This window comes from Strix aluco, chromosome 16 (genome assembly GCF_031877795.1).
Source record: "Strix aluco isolate bStrAlu1 chromosome 16, bStrAlu1.hap1, whole genome shotgun sequence".
In the NCBI taxonomy this organism is placed as follows: Eukaryota; Metazoa; Chordata; class Aves; order Strigiformes; family Strigidae; genus Strix; species Strix aluco.
The window spans coordinates 17,501,612-17,519,727 of NC_133946.1; the positions used below are offsets into that span (position 1 = coordinate 17,501,612).

At 51.6% G+C, this 18,116-nt stretch overlaps 1 protein-coding gene across 1 annotated transcript in view; it reads right to left on the bottom strand.

Moving 5' to 3' along the window:
• The window catches only part of CD81 (CD81 molecule), a 37,522-nt gene extending 22,869 nt beyond the window's left edge, over positions 1-14,653 (bottom strand). Inside the window, exons 1-2 of the mRNA XM_074841705.1 lie at positions 14,369-14,653; positions 2,723-2,837 (exon numbers count right to left, since the gene is read on the bottom strand). Of these exons, the coding sequence (XP_074697806.1) occupies positions 2,723-2,837; positions 14,369-14,434 (181 nt within the window). The 5' untranslated portion in view covers positions 14,435-14,653. The remainder of the gene's footprint in view (positions 1-2,722; positions 2,838-14,368) is intronic.
• Positions 14,654-18,116: the final 3,463 nt, after the last annotated feature.

Below are 18,116 nucleotides of genomic sequence, written 5' to 3' on the forward strand. Positions count from 1 at the left end.
GCTCAGCCTTTTCCCAGGGGCTCTCATAACTCATTTAATCACAGGTTGATTTTTTTTTAAAAAATGGTACTTTATGTGTAGGGTCAATAAACATTTAAGAAGTGGTTAACCAGTTGTTAGCATCCAAGTTATCAATGCCTCTAGCTCTCTTGAGGGATGTTTTCTGACCTGCCACCAACGCCTTGCTCAGCCTCCAGACGCACAGAGCACTTCAGATGCAGTGTTATGCAAGGGCAGCAGGCAAGAAGGATTTTAGTTTTTCAACCACAAACAAAGCAAATAAACGCATATTAGACTATAAGCCTAGCTCAGATGAAGAGCAAGTATTTTCCTTTATAGTCACAAAAACTTGAAAGTATGGTGCTCCAGCTGTCCCCATCACTGCGGGGTGGGGGGGGGGGGCCTTTACAGTGCTGAAGCAGTTAACTTGCCATTTGCTGGAGCGTTGGGTCCACAGCCAAAATGGAAGCACAAAAGCCAAGACTGCAACAAGTGGTTAGGGGATCAGATGGTTTGCGAGCTGTGCTGAGGAAAAGCCTGTGAACAAGAGCTCGTTTAACAACCTCCCCAGGCAGCCCACAAGACGATTGGCTGGATGCAGTGCCAAAGTGCCGGGAGGGGCATGGGGATGGGGGGCGCTGCTTGCAGGAAACCCCAACCCCAGGAGCTTCCTCCTCATGGGCTGGCAAGGTGAGCAGGGAAACAGTTGCCCACGCCCGTGGGGGCTACAGGAGTGGCTGCTGCAGTGGTCCAGTCTGGTCTGGCTGCAGGGGAAGCTGCCAGCAGGGACTTCTGCTCACCTCCTGCTCCTGCAGCAGGCTGGAGGCAGATAAACATCACACCTGGTACCTTGGTAGCTGCCTGGCTTCCCACATCCTCCTTCTTCCACTTCCCCATTGCTATCAAATCCCACACAATGACCAGCTGTGCTAATTATTTTTCCTCTCCCACAACACACAGACACCCTGGGAAAACAGCCTTTAACAAAACAGCTCCAACTTTGGGGCAGGGGAAAGGACATGGAGGGAAACCAAGAGACACCAAAGCTTTCCTACTCCCCATCCTCACTAAGTACAAACGCCACGGTGCAAGTTTTCCTCCCCCAACAGCTTTTATTGCTTCCTCCTGTCCTGCAGCACCACAGCAAAGCCTGGCCAGCTTTTAAAAGCCTCCTGACAAATCCCAGGACCAGCGCCCCATGCCAGACACCAAAAAGTGGTTTGTAAGGGGAAAAAAAAAAACAAAAAACAGTTCTGGAGGCCAACTCCAGAGAGGTTCCTGCTCCCGAAGCAGGAACATCGTGTGCATGTGTATGTTGGATGCCAGAGGAGAAAAAGGAGGGAGTATCAGTTGTAGGGGGGGGAAAAAAAGGGAAAAAAAAGAAAGAGCAAAAAGAAATCCCAGCCTTCAGACTCCAGAGGGCTGGCTGGGAGAGGCAGCAGCTGAAAGAAATGCTCTGCCGTTATTACTGCATGGAAATTACAGCCGCCAGAAGGAATCCAGGCTGATCTGTTGCTGAATATAACTTTAAAAAGACAGCCAGCCTCAAATCATGGGCCATTCATGGGCGTCAGAAAGCCAGCGCAGTGGTGGGACCTGCAGTCTGTTCCCCATCGCCTTCTAAATAGCAAAGGCTGAGGACAAAGACAAAACAAAGAGGGGTGGAAGAGCCAAAGATGCCCAGCAAGTGGGAGGGGAGCACTCAGCCCCTGTGCTCCAGGTCCTCCAGGTTTTGGGAGAAATGTGTTAATTGGGAGACATCGGTTGTTGGCCCCAGAAGGAAGGACATGTTTGGGCTGGTTCCTGGAAGGGGAGAGTTTAACTTCTTAAGGGTTCCCTTCTCTCTTTTTAAAATTGAAATCTACAAAGGGGAAATGCTGTAAATACAGCTCAGGGCGTGAGGCAAGAGAGGGGAGACAGCAAGAGAGGAAAACCCACCACTATGTACAGCAGGAGCATCTACTGTAACCAGGCACAGCCAGGGAGAGGGCTCAGGCATGCTGTTCCATGGACAAGCAGGGAACACCAAAGGAAAACCCTTTCCAGAAGGTAATTTCAGCTACAGGTGGGAAGAGGACATCGGATCAGACGGGTCCTCACCCCAGCCCTGGCAGCCTGCACTCCAAGCCATCCCCTCCTGCAAGTTGCTCCCCCTTGTCTGCGAGGGATCATTGGAGAATAGGGAAAAAAATAGGGGTTTTCATCTTCCAGCAAGCCAGCGTGCTGTCAAATTAATAAAAATCATGCTAAGCTTAACCATAACACACAGAGGCTCCACCTGCCCCTCCTGGAGAACATGAGTCACGAGCTTGCTGAGCTTCACTTTCCACTGCCAGCCGCTCCGTCGGCTACTTTTAACATCCCTTTGGCTAGGGAACAAGACACGCTTCCCAGAAGTCCCCCGTCTTCCCAAATGTGCTCCGGGGGAGCCCGCAGCGCAGAACGGCGCTGGAGAAAACCCACTACGCCGCGACACGTCTTTTTGCGCTTTTAGCTGCCGTGACTTTGGATTCTGCACCTGGGCCGCAGCCAACGTTTAATGAATGCTTTGATTGGCACGGCAGGGGATATTCTGGGGAGTACGGGGGGAGTGGGAGGTATTTTTAGTCTGACCTCCTTGCTGCTCGCCTGGAGCTTTCCGCCCAGCTTTTGGGCACGCTGCAGCCCACCGAGGGGCACGACACCCCCGCGCAGCGACGCCAGCATCCCCAGAGCTACTTACCGACATAGAAGGTGTTGGGGGCCTGCTTGTCCCCCAGCTGCAGGTAGAGGATATTCGTTGTCTGCGAGTCATGCCGGAGCCACAGGGCCACTCCCAGGATGATGCCTCCAGCCAGCTGGGGAGAAAGCAGAGGGAAGCAGGCGTTACCCACTGCTCCGGCCGTGCCAGACCCAGGGCAGCAGTTTTCAGGTGGGAGCAGAAGGCTTGCTTTTCACCTTTCTGCAAATTCTGATTTACTCCTTTCACATACAAGAACATCCTTCCTAACCATCGTCCCACCCCTTCAACAGGCTTTGCGCCCCATACTACACGATCTTCCCTGCTTTATGAGAGGACCCCTCATTCCGGGGATGTGCAAAGCCCTTTCCAGTTCCTGCAGGTGATTTCTTTCCTAAGAGTTATTTTATTACTCTATTAAAATGGAAGGCTCAGCCTTACACAAGAAGCACAAGATGTGCGACCGAGGCTCTTAGGAGAGCTTTTTAACAGAAGTTAAGATCAGCCCCAATTACTCCCTTTTCCCAACAGGCTGTTATGACCCCATGTCATTTCTCTGTGATGTACAAACAGGGTTTTGGGTTTTCTTTGATCTGCTGAGAACTGGCTAGGAAGGATGGGGAGACTGCAGCTCAGAAAGTGGGGAGACCATCAGTTTTTCCCTCTGCCCCCAGCCTCACATGCACATTATTTCCCATCCAGGGTCAGGCTTCCAGTCTGAGCAGACCTAGCAGGACAGAGCTTTCTGCACCCCCAAAGCTGCTCTGCCTCAGGGGAGACTTGTCCAGCCAACACAACCCCAAAAGGCAGTAGAACTGCTAGTCATGCAGAACAAGAGCAGAAACATCATGGCTTTGAACTGCTGCCACACCCACTTGTAGGGGATCCAAAACACCTTCAGCCCCACCAAAACACACTCTTCATGATGTCCACATCTTGACATTTAGCAAGCTCAGTGTTTAAAGAGCATGCAGATGACTAACAAACCACAGTCAGTAGGACCTGGTAACATTTCCAGCAGCATCTTTGTGTTATATCCCATTACTCCCCTCCCTGTGGGTCTCAGGGATGTCCCACATCAGGAGCGACAGACAAGGATTCACACCAGCTGCCCTCACAGCATCGCTCTGATTAATAGCTAGTCTTCTTGCAAGGTGTCCCATGAGCACGGGAACCATCACTGCCACTGCTCGGTTCACTCTCCCGCTCCTCCAGCACGTACAGCTTTCCTTAATGTCCTAACACAGGGATTGAAGCAGAGCAAAGGCACAACCAAAACGCTTTTGGAGGCTGCCACGAAGATGCTCAACAGAGCTGAGCAGCTCTGTGAGCCAACGAGGCTGAAACCGCTCCTAGCCCACGCCGTTGTCCAGCAGAAGAGCAGAGCCTTCGTGCAGACACGTGCACACGTGTGACAGAGACCCCAGGACAAGGATAAAAACACGCTTCAAACACGGAAGGAAATGTTCTGTGGATGGAGCATCATCCCAGCTCACCACTGGAATATTCATGTCCAAATAATGGCAAGTTTTATGACTGACTTCCTCACTGTTTTCTCTTTCAGGGAGGGGCTGGGAATGGCAGCGGAGGACGGGGACACATTGAGGGCACTGCAGCGGGGAAGGTGTCACTGAAAGGAACTTGAGTTGGAGAATTTCCAGCAGGACTTGCTGTGTTCTCCATGACCCCCTGCCTTCCATTTAAAACCACGAGAGAGAAGGGGGAAAAAAATAAACACACATGTAAAAAAAAAAACAAAAACCCTTAAGAATTCAATACCACTTCTATGAAAGGCTGGAAGCACCTATTCAAATGCTGATTTAATTTTGAGCATCCTAAATCCTCAAAGCCACTCATCTTGAAAAAGGGAAGATAACTACCAGAGTACAGAAGCAGAAACATGATTTTTTTCAAAAGGGTCAGGTCAGCCACAGGCATGAGAGGCACCATGAAGGTCACATTAAAAAAAGAGAGTTTGTTCAGTAGAAGTGCAAAGTCTCCAGTTGTGCAAGTGCAGCAGAGCCTCAGCGAACACACGAGGACCGGGATCTGCAAGACAGGCTGTTGGTGAGAGTCTGGCTTTGCCCCTTGAGAGGTCAAGCTGGTGGTTTTCCTCCTTGTTCATTTCTGCAAATCCCAGCCAAGAGATTTTTACAGAGGGGCAAAACCACACAATTTGTGCAATACCCACAGGGCAAGTTGACCTCAGGGCTTTTCCACTTAATGGAGGGAGAAAATCCCCACCAGCTTCCTGGAGAGGGAGGGAAGATTTTACAAGTCTCTCTCCAATTTGCCACCAGAATAATCAGCTTTTAACACTTCTCCCACAGCAACTAATGCAACTTCCCTGCCAGCACAGCCCCTCATCCCTCTCGCACTTGGGAGAGCCCAAAGTTCTCCGAACACTGCCTATGGAGAAAAGTCACAAAAGCCAATCTGTGCTCAAATCCAGGTCCAAATAAGGCAGCTCGTGGCTTTGCAGAAAGTTACCCAAATCCAGCCTGGCATGGCTTGTTCATTGTCTGAAGGCCTAATGAAACCCATGTTTATCTTCTCAGGAGAAGGAGAATGTCCCGAAATTAATCAGTGCCACTCTTAAAGTAAAGGTCTCTCAGTGGAAGAGATCCCAAGGAAGATCTGGGTTCCTGTGCTGGCTGGGATAGGCGAAGAAAAGGCTGCAGTCTTTTCTGGTTTGTTTTATTCCCTGCAAGGAGGGGTCTGCCCCACACACCATCCTCCGTGCCCAGCAGTACCCACCCCAGCACCCCCTGCCACCCACGGCGAGGCTGGGGTGACACGTGCAAGGAGCGGCAGCTGCTTTCCAGTCAAATTTGCACTAAAACACCGGACAGAACCGAAAGCAGGCTGCAAGCTATCCTCAAGATCTTTCTTAATCATTTGGGAGCATCAGCTGAAGAGATAGAGCCTCCTTCAACTCATCAAATGCACCCCAGTGGTGAGCTCTGCCTACGGCAGCCAGCTGAACCATCTCCAGATGGTCCCAGTTTCATCCTGAATGCACCCCAGGAACACCCCATGTCCCTCCCGCGCTGCCTGACTCCATCTGCTCTTTTAACAGAGCACGGAGGACCTCCGAATGGAAGTTTTAATCCAATAGCAGCTGGATTTCTGAGGAGAAAACGACATTCGCTTACTAATGAAAACAGGGTTTAGGCTACAATGAATAACTTTTTCCATGAAAACCATACATCCTTCCACCACCAAGAAGCACAGAATGTAATTAAGGCATCTTTCATCCCAAAGGAAAGAAGACAAGAGAGAGAAAACCTTGTCAGCTCGCAACAGTAACCCCGACTTCCACTGTACCTTGCCTGGGATAATCTCATTTTTAATACAATAGCTTGTTCCCGATATAAACTCTGTATTCTCTTCCCCTCGCGTCCTACAACCACTGCTGTTTGCCAACAGTAGAGCCAGAAGAGCTCCAACCACTGATGGCAGTGTCATGCTCATCTCTAGGCTGCATATCCGCATGTATTAAATATCCCTGGCTGTAGGTATCTGCCATCTCATGCAGGTTACCCCCTTGCTCTCTGACTGCCCAGCTCATCAGACGGAAATGTCTCAAAGACTGGGGCCGTCACTCGTTGCAGATATACCCCAAGTGCCCAGCACAGGTCTCCATTTAAATTTTTGGGGACTGCTTTCATGAAAGCAGTCATGTAAAAGCTGCAACTTCAACAACGCCAGCACTGCATCACTCTCAGATCTGCTTTCCACAAGCCGGCCGTTCCCCTGCCAGCACGACAGCACTTGCAGAGGTGCATCACTAGTGCTCCCCAGGACGGGGGGATCGCACCCTGTGCATCCTGTCAGCACAGCAGAGGTGGAGCAGCAGGCTCCGGAGTTTCCTCTTTACCGCTATTTTCCAGCTTCCAGAGATTTATTGCTTCTTCCACAGACAGCCAGACTTTTCCAGCTGGATCCTGCCTGCCCAAGGCTTGCTTTTCACAGGGACGCCGTTCCCACTTGGCACAGTGGGGGGAAGCCCCCCTCGGATGCTGCCTCAGGGAGGAAAAAGGCAGCCCCCCAGCCCCCTGAGAGGTGATGGGGCAGTACCCGATGTGATGGGGTATCACTGTCTGAGCACCACGATGCTGGTGGGTGTGCAGCCCTAGTTTGCTGCCCCATCCACCGTGCACGTAGCAGGGCTCCCCCCAGATTGAGCCTCACCGACTGATATGCTGCTCACCCTAAAATTTCCCAGGATCAGCTGTGGGGCACAGGAACAAGCCCATCTTTCTTGGCTTAGTCACTCCTCCCCTCCGTAAGAAAATCCCATGATTTACGGGGGCAAGGAATGGCCCCGTTCCCCCCTTTAATGCAGGACACCCCATATCCGAGCTGCCCCCACCTTCGCCTGCTGCCCCCCAGACACCGGCGTACGCCAGGACGTGCATCACCTCCCATCCCTTCCACCACCCCCAACCCTTTTCCTCCTGCTCCCTTCCCCCTGCCCCTCTCTGAAATAGGTTTCCTGGCGGGGAGGAGGAAGAGGAGGAGGAAGTAGTCCTGGCTATAGGGCAGCTTGCTGGGCATGTCAAAGTGAAGCAGACATCCTGCGGCTCAAGCCGGTGGCGGAGGGAAGCGGAGGTGCCAGCAGTTTCACAATGTTGTATTTTTAGCAGCGCCGCTTCCCGCTGCCACGGCGGGTCCCGCTGCCGGGATGCTGCTCCCCAACCCGCCCGAGCGCCAGGCCCGGGAGAAGCTCCCACCTTGCTGCAAAAATGCTGCCGGCAGAGCCCGCGCCTCGACGCCTGTGAAATACCACAGTTACTAGCAAGAAGCAGGATGCTGCCAAGAAAGCTTAATGGATTTTAGCTGTTTTATGATTCAGGTAGATGATTAGGGATTTTTAACAGGTTTTCATGCTGCACAGGCTTGCAGCTTCCCTTGCACCGCCTGGGAACGGCGCCCTTTGTGGGGGCAGCACCCAGACCCCACTCTGGGGAGCCCAGCCAGGGCTCCCCACAGCTCCTCTCCAGCCCAACCTGCAAAGCAGCCAGGATGGAGTAAAACCAAATCCCCCTCCTGTTAGGCACAGGGAACCGGGGCACAGAAGGACAAAATGGTTTGGCAAGGCTGAAGCATCTTGCCATGCAAGCAGCCCCTCACGCAGCCAGGAATGAATTGCTAATTTGGGGTTCAGTGCTTTGCTCCCACATCATCTGTAGGTCTCTGGGTGGAGCAGCAGATACGTTATGTGCAGCGTAAATAATGAAACATCATTTTATCACCGCACCTAGCGTGAGTGAGGGGAAAAAAGCAAAGAGCTAGAGATTCATATCTTGATGGAAATTACCTTTGAAAGGGTAATACCAGCCCTTACAGGATGCGTGCCAGGACCTTCTTACAGGTTCTGCACTACCACCTTGAGGACCGAGGCGGGCATGTGGCCGTTGGTGGCAGACACGTGTACAGGCAGTGCCGAGCCTGCCTGTGCGCTGCACCTCGCTTTCTGGAAAGCAGAAGTGGAATTTCTTTTCTACTGCAAATAGATGCATCCTGCAGAAGTGCTGAAAGGGCTCGGGGTGCAGCAAGGGGCTGGCAGCTGAACGGCAGCCCACGAACCCTGGAACTTTGGTTTGATGCTGCGACAGTCTTCATGTTCACAGAATCACAGAATCATCTAGGTTGGAAAGGACCTTGAAGATCATCTAATCCAACCGTTAACCCAGCACTGACAGTTTCCAACTACACCATATCCGTAAGCGTTATGTCGACCCTACTCTTAAACCCCTCCAGGGATGGGGACTCCACCAGCTCCCTGGGCAGCCCATTCCAACGCCCAACAACCCCTTCTGGAAAGAAATGCTTCCTAATATCCAGTCTAGACCTTCCCTGGCGCAACTTGAGGCCATTCCCTCTTGTCTTATGGCTCATTACTTGGTTGAAGAGACTCATCCCCAGCTCTCTGCACCCTCCTTTCAGGGAGTTGTAGAGGGCCATGAGGTCTCCCCTCAGCCTCCTCTTCTCCAGACTAAACAACCCCAGTTCCCTCAGCCGCTCCCCATCAGACCTGTGCTCCAGACCCTGCACCAGCTCTGTTGCCCTTCTCTGGACACGCTCGAGTCATTCAATGGCCTTTTTGGAGTGAGGGGCCCAAAACTGAACCCAGTATTCGAGGTGTGGCCAAATGTTATGATGACAGGATATTATCATGGTATGATGACGGGACTTCATGCCAAGAATTCCTGTAAAACTTCGAGGTGAGAAGCGCTACAGATTGCCTCCGCACTGATGCCCTGGAGCACCAACACGTCAGGACCCCTGCAAGGCTTTTCGGGAGGGTGTAAGCAGGGGAAGTGACTTAAATCAGACTAATGTGGTTGCGGTTTGACAGCCTCACAATGGAAAAGCTTCTCCGCCGAGCTCGGCGCGGGCATTGGCAAACCGCAGCGATTGATAGGGAGGGCCCTTCTTGGAAAGTGCAGGCGAGGCCTTTCCGCTGCCTTCCGCATCGATTGTGCTCGATGGCTGACACAGGTCAGGCTGAAAGTTTGCAGGCAAGGCCTGCCCAGGAATTGCAGAAAGGGCGTCTGCGAGGAGCCCGGTGCTGTGCAGGCAGGCGGCGGGAGGCAGCCTGCAGCCCCTGCTCCGCTCCCAGCAGCGCAGCCGCCGCCACCTTCCAGCAGCAGCTATTAATAGAGCCGCTGGCCGGGGTGAAATTCTCCGCTGGTGCCTATAGTTACCAGCCCCACAACACTGCGGAGCTTTTCAAAACAAGCTCCAGAGGAACACTGCTGGAGGAGCAGCGCGCCAGAGGCCAAATAAAGCTTGATGGATGGAGGAGAGTGGGAATCCGGCACCAAAATCCAGGAGCGGGGTCCTCTGACGGGAGCACGGAGCCTGCAGGCTGCTCCCCCCGTCACAGCCTGATCCCCGCTGCGGATAGAAGTATCACTGTACATTGACACCTACCAGCAGGGTTCAATCAGCAGAAAGGAAAATAATTTCAGATATTGCTTTAAAATTAATTTGGCCCCATACATAAGCATTAAGCTACAAGGGTAATACAACCGCTTTCCCTTTTTAATAATACAGTGAAAGGCACTCGCACAGTACAGGATCAAAGTGTTTCTCAAGGCATCATACATGGGTTAACGCTCTTGCAGGAGATAAGCATTACAGTGGTTGATAGAATAACCTCAGGAAAATGGAGAAATCCTCCCTCCAGCCAGTCGATGCTCCTGCCTTGCAACTGTAGCCCAGCCCATCAACTGCAATCGGGTACCCCCATAGGGCAGAGCACCCGTCCCTTCGAAAGACCACTTAACCTTCTGCAAGCAGAGACTTCAGAAAATGTTTGTAGGTGATAGGTAGGACTGTGTTCACTTGACAGAGAGTCCAGAAGCACAGCCCAGAGGGCTATCAGCAGGAAAACTTGGGTCCAAGTACTGAGCCTGCTAAGAAAACCTCTCCCTTGCCCTTCAAAGACAGGCATTAAATAGCTGGAGGGTGGAACACACACAGAAATAGGCTTGCCTGTACATTGTCCCAGGACACCAAACCCAAAGTTGGTGGAAGAAGATACTGGGCCAGTGTCACATCCTTGCTGCTCACAAGGCTCTTTGCGATTCCCAGGGAGATCAGCAACCAGAGCCTCATGCTCCGCAGCAGAGCAGCCTGCTAGCCACTACCACTAACAGCATTTCAGCAGCGCTCAGTGCAAGCCTGCACCCGAAACAAAACACAAGCTGCTTTGTGAGTCCAGGGAGTTATTTCAAACCTGTGCTTCAGAGCTGTGTGCCGCATGAACCACTGGCTTTTCCATTCTCCGTTCAAGCTGTGAATAGTGGTACCCAGCCACCCTCATCATCACATCGAGAGGGTCACAAGGCATTCAGCAGAGTTGTCACTGTGGGGCCACCACCACAGAGAGCTGCCACCTCCCTCCACCATCACCTCTCATTACCAAAGCCAAATATCTCTGTGCACGCTTTTTGGACTCCAAGGGACAGCCGACAGACTTTCCAGCATTGCACAAGCAAATACTCAACCCCTCCACCTCTGCCCTTCCAATCACCACTGTCGAGACAGACTTTCACTTCCACCTTCCCTTTGCTCTTGCCCTTCTTCCCCTTTGCACCCCAACTGCACCACATCCCCTCAACACAAGTAAGAGAGAAGAGTTATGTGGTGACTGGAAAATAGCATTAGGAGCAAGCTCTTCCTTTTAATTAGACACCTCTCTGGTAGGGCAGTCAGCAGTGCTCTAGACCTGGAAGGCTGCCACAGGCTGTATTAGCTAATAACCTGGGCTATTCTTCTCTGAGCAAGCCAATTTCTCCTTGGTTATCTTTAATTACATTTTAAAATAGCTCTCTGGCTTCCTTTGGCCTCTCCAGGGACTCTTTGCAATGGTGGTCAGTTCAGCCCCACGCACTGAGCCCTGCTATCGCATCTGGATAATTCAGGAGAGCAGTTGAAGTCGGGTCATCTACTGTAAGTGGGATGGAGAAGCAGTTCCACACCACCACGCACCCAGCGCAGCCCCGCTCTGGGCTGTGGGGTGAGCTGGGACTGCCCACTGCACCAGTAAACTCCCCAGTAACGGGTGCTGCTACCCACTGCCCTCTCGCAGGGCAGGGAAGCGGAGCATCCCCTTGCCACCAGCCACCCCAAGGTTGCAGGACAAGTTTGCAGCACAGACAAGCTTTTCTCCTACCAGCCCTGTGTTTTGCTAACCGGGTGAGGTCCCCAGGTGCTGCCCCTGGCTTCCTCCACCGCTTCAGTAGGTGGATGCTGCTGTGACACACGCGGGGACCCTTTCTCTCCTGGAACAGGCACCCATTTGTACACACGGTCCGTGCAGCAGCCGCTGCTCCCTCCTTGAGAGCCACCCCGGACCAAGCACGTAACCCTGGCATCTTCTTCTCAAAAATGCACGCACAAAGGAAAAACAACCCGAGAAAATAAAATAAAACTGAAACATCTTGGACAGAGAGGGCTGCCGAGGTGCCCCGAGGAGCTGGCAGCAGGGCCACCTTTTCCTTTTGCTTTTCAACACAGGAGCTTTGTGAAACTCCCCCTGTGCTGCCAGGGGAAGGAAGGTGGAGGAAGCTAGAGGGGTGTCAGCTTATTTACACTCCGGCAGGACAGCAGGGCTACTTGAAGTTATCAGAGTTTCTTTCTTATTTGTTAACACCATTAAGGTTGAGAATTGCTTCCTTTCTTCCTCTCAGGCACTGGAGCAAGCTCCCGTGCAGCACGATGCCAAACTTCAGGCTCTGCCTGCTGCTTGTTTTCATCCCCAGCGCCTGACCTCGGCTGGGCACAAGGCAAATGAGAAGCAAATGAGCGTGAGGAGCCCAGCTGCTTTTGCATGCTAACCAGCTGGCAGGACCACAGGGCTGCGAGCGCCCCATCTCACACCTCCCTGGGGTCCTGACAAGGCCACCCTGCAGCAAGGGTGCTCAGCACCACATCCAGCCTTTAAATGTCACCCCGTGAAAAGAACCTTCACGCTTCAGTGGCAACCGAGGCATCCCTCCCCAGCTGGGGATGCCAGGTTGGCTGCTAACCGTGTTCGCTTGGTGGTAAACCTAAAATTCCCCTCGACTACTGGTTTGAAAAACAACACAAAAGGGCTTGAAAAAACCGTGAGACCTGGTGTTCAACCATGCTTCAGCTGGCCAGCCTCGCAGAAAGCATCGTTAATTCTAACGAAGCCCAGGCTCCCCATGTGCACAGGAGGTGGGCCGAGGGGACTGGCTGCGGGCGAGCCCAGCACTGGGACATGTTTTGGGGAGCCGGTGGGTCCCAGCTCACAGACACCCCTCCTTGGGAGGAGCTGGAGCATCTCCCCCCAGCGCTCGCAGGGAGCGGGCGTCAGGCTCCCTCCGAGGGGTAGGACAAGGCACCAGAAGTCCTAACATGGAAATTAAATAGATTGGCTGTTCCTCTTGGAAGCAAAACGCCCATTTCTAAAAGATAGGCTGTTTTGCAAACGCAGATTGGGGTGAGCGAGCTCAGGAGCGGTGGCTGTGCAGAGCCCCCAGCATCCTTCCTGCCGCCCAGGAGACCCTTCCTCCCTCGCATCCACACCCGGCGGCTTCAGCGACAAGAATGGCAGGAAATTGGGACCAGAAGGGAAGAAAAAGCCCCGGGATAAGCGTGGTAACTCGGAAGGAACAACACTTCAGAGAACAGCCTCCCCGCCTCCGTCCTGCCATTTTAAGGGTGGAGGAAGAGGTTAAAAAAAAAAAAAAAACCACCAAACCCAGGACTGTCCCGCATTCATCTAGCAGCTGGCAACGCATCAGGTATCAATTAACACCGCTGTCGTCATCTCCCCCTTGGTCAGTGTATACCCAGAAACAAGGCGAAGAGGCCTGAAATCAGGCCGGCTTTGACAGCGCTCGCTCCCACGCAGCGGTTAAGCCGTCCACTCCCAGAGGTGGGGACCCCCCCAAAAGCTTCACCGTGCCCCCCTCACTGGGGAGAAGGCGGCAGGCGAGGCTCCAGCCAGGCCGAGCAGCTCTGGGGCAGGGTTTGCTCAGGAAGGCATCACTCCCCTCCCCACCACCGTAAGCAAACATTGAGAGAAACCCCAAATTCCTTGTCAACAAAGCGGGGGGTCGGACAAGGGGCACATCCTGACCACGCAGCCAGTGGTGCCTTGCTCAACGGGGTGGGGCTGGGCTTGCTTGTGGGAAAAACAGCATTTTGGGGAATGGAAAGTAGCCTATTTAAAGAATAAAAAAAGCAGCCTGCTTGGGCACATTTCAGGGTGCAGGAGCTGGGAGAGCGTTTCTTGCCACACCAGCCCCTCACTGCCGGAGGGTGTTTCTAGCCAGGACAAATCCCGTTTGCAGGAAAACCAGGATATGCCGCTTTTTCCTAAATTAGCCACATGTCTGGAGGGATTATTTCATGAGAAACTTTCTCAGGGAAGGCAACCTCTCCAGCCTGGCTAAAATTTACATCCTAAAATAACTTCCCAGGAGGCAGCGACCCCCAGTTTGGGCTCGACCCAAACGCAGGCGTCGAGACCAGCTCCCGACACGGCGCCGGAGCCGTCGAGCCCCGAGCGCTCCCTGCCAGCTCCCGGGGCAGCGACAGCAAAACCAGCCCCCATCACCCATATTTTTTGGACACCCTCTCCTCTCGGGCTCCTCTCCTGCAGACGGCTGGGCCAGCACCTCTTCTCCCTCTGCCTGGCAGCATCCATCCCTCCCTCCCTCCCTCTCTCCCTCCATCCCTCGCTCCTCGGCTGGCGGAGAAACGCCGCTTTCCCCAGCACAGACCCACGGCGAGAGGGGGCTTGGGGACAGCCCCCCCACCCCATCTCTGCCCCCCGCGCAGGGGCAAGGCACCCCCTGCCCTCCCGCTCGGAAAGGAGGCGGATAAACATTTCTCTCTATACATATCTATCTATATATTAAAAAAACACACATACATGTGCAAATAAATAAATATATATATGCATGCATTAAAAAAAGCAAAGGATAAGCAGCTCCCCGCCCCAAAAAGCAACCCCTAAGGCAGCCAGTCTGAATGCTGGGGAGGGGGGGGAAGAGGTGAAAGCCAGGCGCAGCGGACGAGCCATATTGGAGCCCCGATATTTCAAGCGCTGGGGTGGCTGAGCCGCCCCCAGCCCCCCCCCCCCCGCTGCCCGGGGCTCACCCAGAAGATGAAGTTGAAGACGAAGAGGAGGTATTTGATGCACTTGGTGCAGCCTTCCACCCCCATGGCAGCGGCGCCGGCTCTCCCCAGTCTCTGCGGCCGGGCTGGGGCGGTGGCGCGGGCGGAGGAAACACGCCCCGCCCCCCGCCGCCCGCCCGCCCCCGGCCCGCCCCGCGAGGGGGTCGGCACACCCCGCCCCCCCACCTGCGCCCGCCTGCTTTTTTCCCCGTTTCTTTCATTTTTCCTTTTTCTTCCCCTCCTTTTTTCCTTTTTCCTTTTTCTTTTCTCCTTCCCGTTCCTTTTTTCTCTTTTTTTCTATTATCTCCCCCCTTTTTTTCTTTTTTCTTTTTTCTTTTCTCTTCCCCCTTTTTTCTTTTCTCCCCCTTTTTCCTTCTTTCTTTCTTCCTTGTATCTTTTTCCCTTCCCCCTTTTTCCTTTTCCCCCTTTATCTTTTTTCTATTATCTTACCTCCTTTTTTATTTTTTATTTTTTCTTTTCTCTTCCCCCTTTCTTCTTCTCCCACTTTTTCCTTTTTTCTTTCTTCCTTTTATCTTTTTCCCTTCCCCCTTTTTCCTTTTCTCCCTTTATCTTTTTTCTATTACCTTACCCCTTTTTTCTTTTTTCCTTTTTTCTTTTCTCTTTCCCCTTTTCCCATTTTTTCTTTTTTTCTGTTTTCCTTTTTTCTTTCTTCCTTTTTTCTTTTTCCTATTTTTTTTTCATTTTTTCTTTCTTCCTTTTTTAAAAATTTTTTCCTTTTTTTTAATTCCTTTCTTTCCTTTTTCTTTTTCAGGGTGGTTTTCTTTTGTTTGTTTATTTTCCCCTTCTTCTCCTGTTTTTCCTACCCACCAGGGGCAGCTCACAACAACTAGTTCCCTACACACAAGTGGCAGCCACGGGGTCAGGTGTTGGGGAGCTGTAGCACCAACTGCTCCTAAACCTGACCACCACCCCTTAAACCTCGCTGCTGTCCCCTAAAACTCACCAGGCAGCCCGGGGTGCAGGGAGAAGCCGCGTGAACGGGCGCAGGATGCAGCAGAATTTGTATTTCTATATACAGAAGTTTTAGGATGCATCCATGAGGGTTCCCCCCTCCCCCCCCAAAGAAAAAGAGAAAAGGATTTTTACATTAAAACTTGCAGTTTGAAATTCTGAGAAGCATTTCCTCAATCGTTTCCCCCTCCTATTTTAGCCTAAGCTCTGATCTGCCAGACACTTTTTGCCTAAGCTTGTGGCTTTATTACTGCAAGCAATTGCACCAAGTTCAGCAGAACCATCAGGATGTTTTCACTCAGTTACTGGGTCGTATGAGCATCTGGGGGTCTTCAGGGCTGCCCACCAAAGAGATCTGGGTCACACGTGTCAGCAGGTCAAGTAAACCTCACATTACGGCTTAGAAATTTTAGTTAAATTTTCGTTAAAAAAACCCTAAAGCTGTGCAACAGAAGTACGATGGCATTTCCCAATCTTTTGGTGGAAACCCCCTTGGGCCCACTTGCTCATCCCTAGAAATACAGATTGCTCTCACCCCACCTTATGCTTCCAGCAAGCTCATTCACTTCTTCTCAGGGCAGAGCGTAAGAGGACTTCTGGTAAAGGCAGCAGCTAACAGCTCCAGCAAAGGTCAGGACCTTACCATGATAGATATGATCTCAGCACCCGCCTGCAGCGTCGTACGTGGAAACCTGCCCTCCTTCTGCCTTGGCACTTTCCTCTAGTGAAAGTATTCCAGGGAGCAGCTTCTCAGCCAAACCTTTTCACACTCGGAGTCTTCCCTGCCATGCATCCCGTAAGCAGGAATGTGCTGTTAGCTAAGCACACATTTCCTACAAACGTACGCTGAAAATCAGTCAGCTTGTTCCAAAATCATCCATTGTCCTCGGGGATGAGTTGGTCCAGGGCTCCCTTGTGTTCATCCAACCCTTCTTTGCCCCTCAGTCACAGCCCACGGTGCTTCGTGGTGGTGGGGACCGGGGATGAATAGAAGTTGGCCCCATTCCCCGATTACTTATGCTGAGTACATCCCTGATTGCGGGCTTGCCATGGATGCATAAACCCTTTGTCTCTAAGCCACAGTCACTGATCCAGCCTTACCAACGAAGCTGGAGGTTCATGAGGTTATTTATGCATGTAACTACTATCCCAAATTATCAGTACGACCCATCTGGTTACAGCAATAGCTTTAATCCTGTGTGGCTCCTGCTCATCAATCCAAAGGATAATGGCAGGATCTCGAAGCTGCTCACTTGCTACATCATAACATCCCACAACATCTTTTATTCTGCACCTTCATCCTTTCTAGCTATAAATATTAAAAGAAAAATACCCTCCTCCCCCCCCCAACAAAAGGGGAGGTTGAAGATAGGAGGCTATCCAAACCAAGGAGCCTCTCGTGCACTTAGGTGGCTGTTTCCAGAGAAACTTTTCGAGGCACTGCTTGGACAGTCTGTGCGAGGGAGAGGAAGGAACCAGCTGCAAACCGATAAGGCCTTCAGCAGCAGCAGCCCCGCCAGGGACAAAGGAAAATGACTCTCAAATCAACTTTTGTGCACTGGAGAGCAGGCAACCCCAGCTGCAACCACCGACACAAAGTTGGCATTGAAACTGCTTCTAGGGAGCTCAGGATTGCCTTTTTTTTTTTTTTTTTTGTCACTGCTGCTTTTCTTTTCTTTCTTTTTGCCTTTTTTTTTCTTATGTTGGGAAGTGCAGGAAAATGAAATATGAGAAATAAACCTCTTCATACCCTCCAAAAAGTGTTTTAGTAAACAATTTAGTTTGGACCTGAGACAGTCAGGTTTCTGGGACCTTCCTCCAGGCTGTGTTGGAGCTCGTGCTGCCCAGGACCCAGGTACAGACGTGGCTCTGGCAGGAGGAGCAGGGGTACAGCACCACCATCAAGAAGCTCCCAGTTACAAGCTAAAGCCTACTGGGTCTAAACTGGGTTCACCCATCTGGCTGTACCACCGAAGTCCTCACCAAAACTTGGAAGTGGAAAAGGATTTCAAGCTTTGTCCAATTTTTGTTTAGTTTTATTTTGATTTTTCTCTTTTTAAGCAGCTCAACTGGGTACATTTGAAAACTTTGACCTTAATGTACAGAAAGTAAAAAAACACCACCATGGCACAGCGTCAAGATAACATATACTGTTTCCTAAATTATGTGTGATTTCAGATGTTGTATATTCATTTGTCATTCTGTACTACTTGCTGTACAGTCCGTAAAGTGCCAGAACTGCATTTCAAAGACTCTCAGTGGCTTTATCAGCTCTTTATAAAATGCTGCGGTATAAATAAGTAAAACTAATTTGCACAAATTCAGTTCATGTATCAGTGTCACATGCCGGTATCGAGTGTAAGCGCTATGAATAGGGCTGATGACTTCCCTCTTTAGGAGGACGGGCTGGGTTCGAGTGCTCAGCAGTGCACCATGCTAACGCAGAGCTGTTTCCCGAGCAGCCAGCTGCAGGCAGGTCTGTGAAGAAGCTGCCTACCCCCCAAGCCTTGCATCACTGAAAGTAAAAAGTAAACTCTACAACAGCAAAGAAAAAGAAAAGCCCCGGAACTCCAAATTAAAAAAATCTCCCTGCCCCGCTTTGAATTTGCTTTCGCAGTTGGGTTTGCAGACAGAGTGAAGCAGAAGAGAGGAGAAGCGCTTACAGTGCTTTTCCTCTGTCTGCTGAGCATGGGTTGTTGGGGGTTTTTTGTGAACCTGTTTATAAAAGTCAGTGTCATGCCTGTGGGTTTTGATGTAG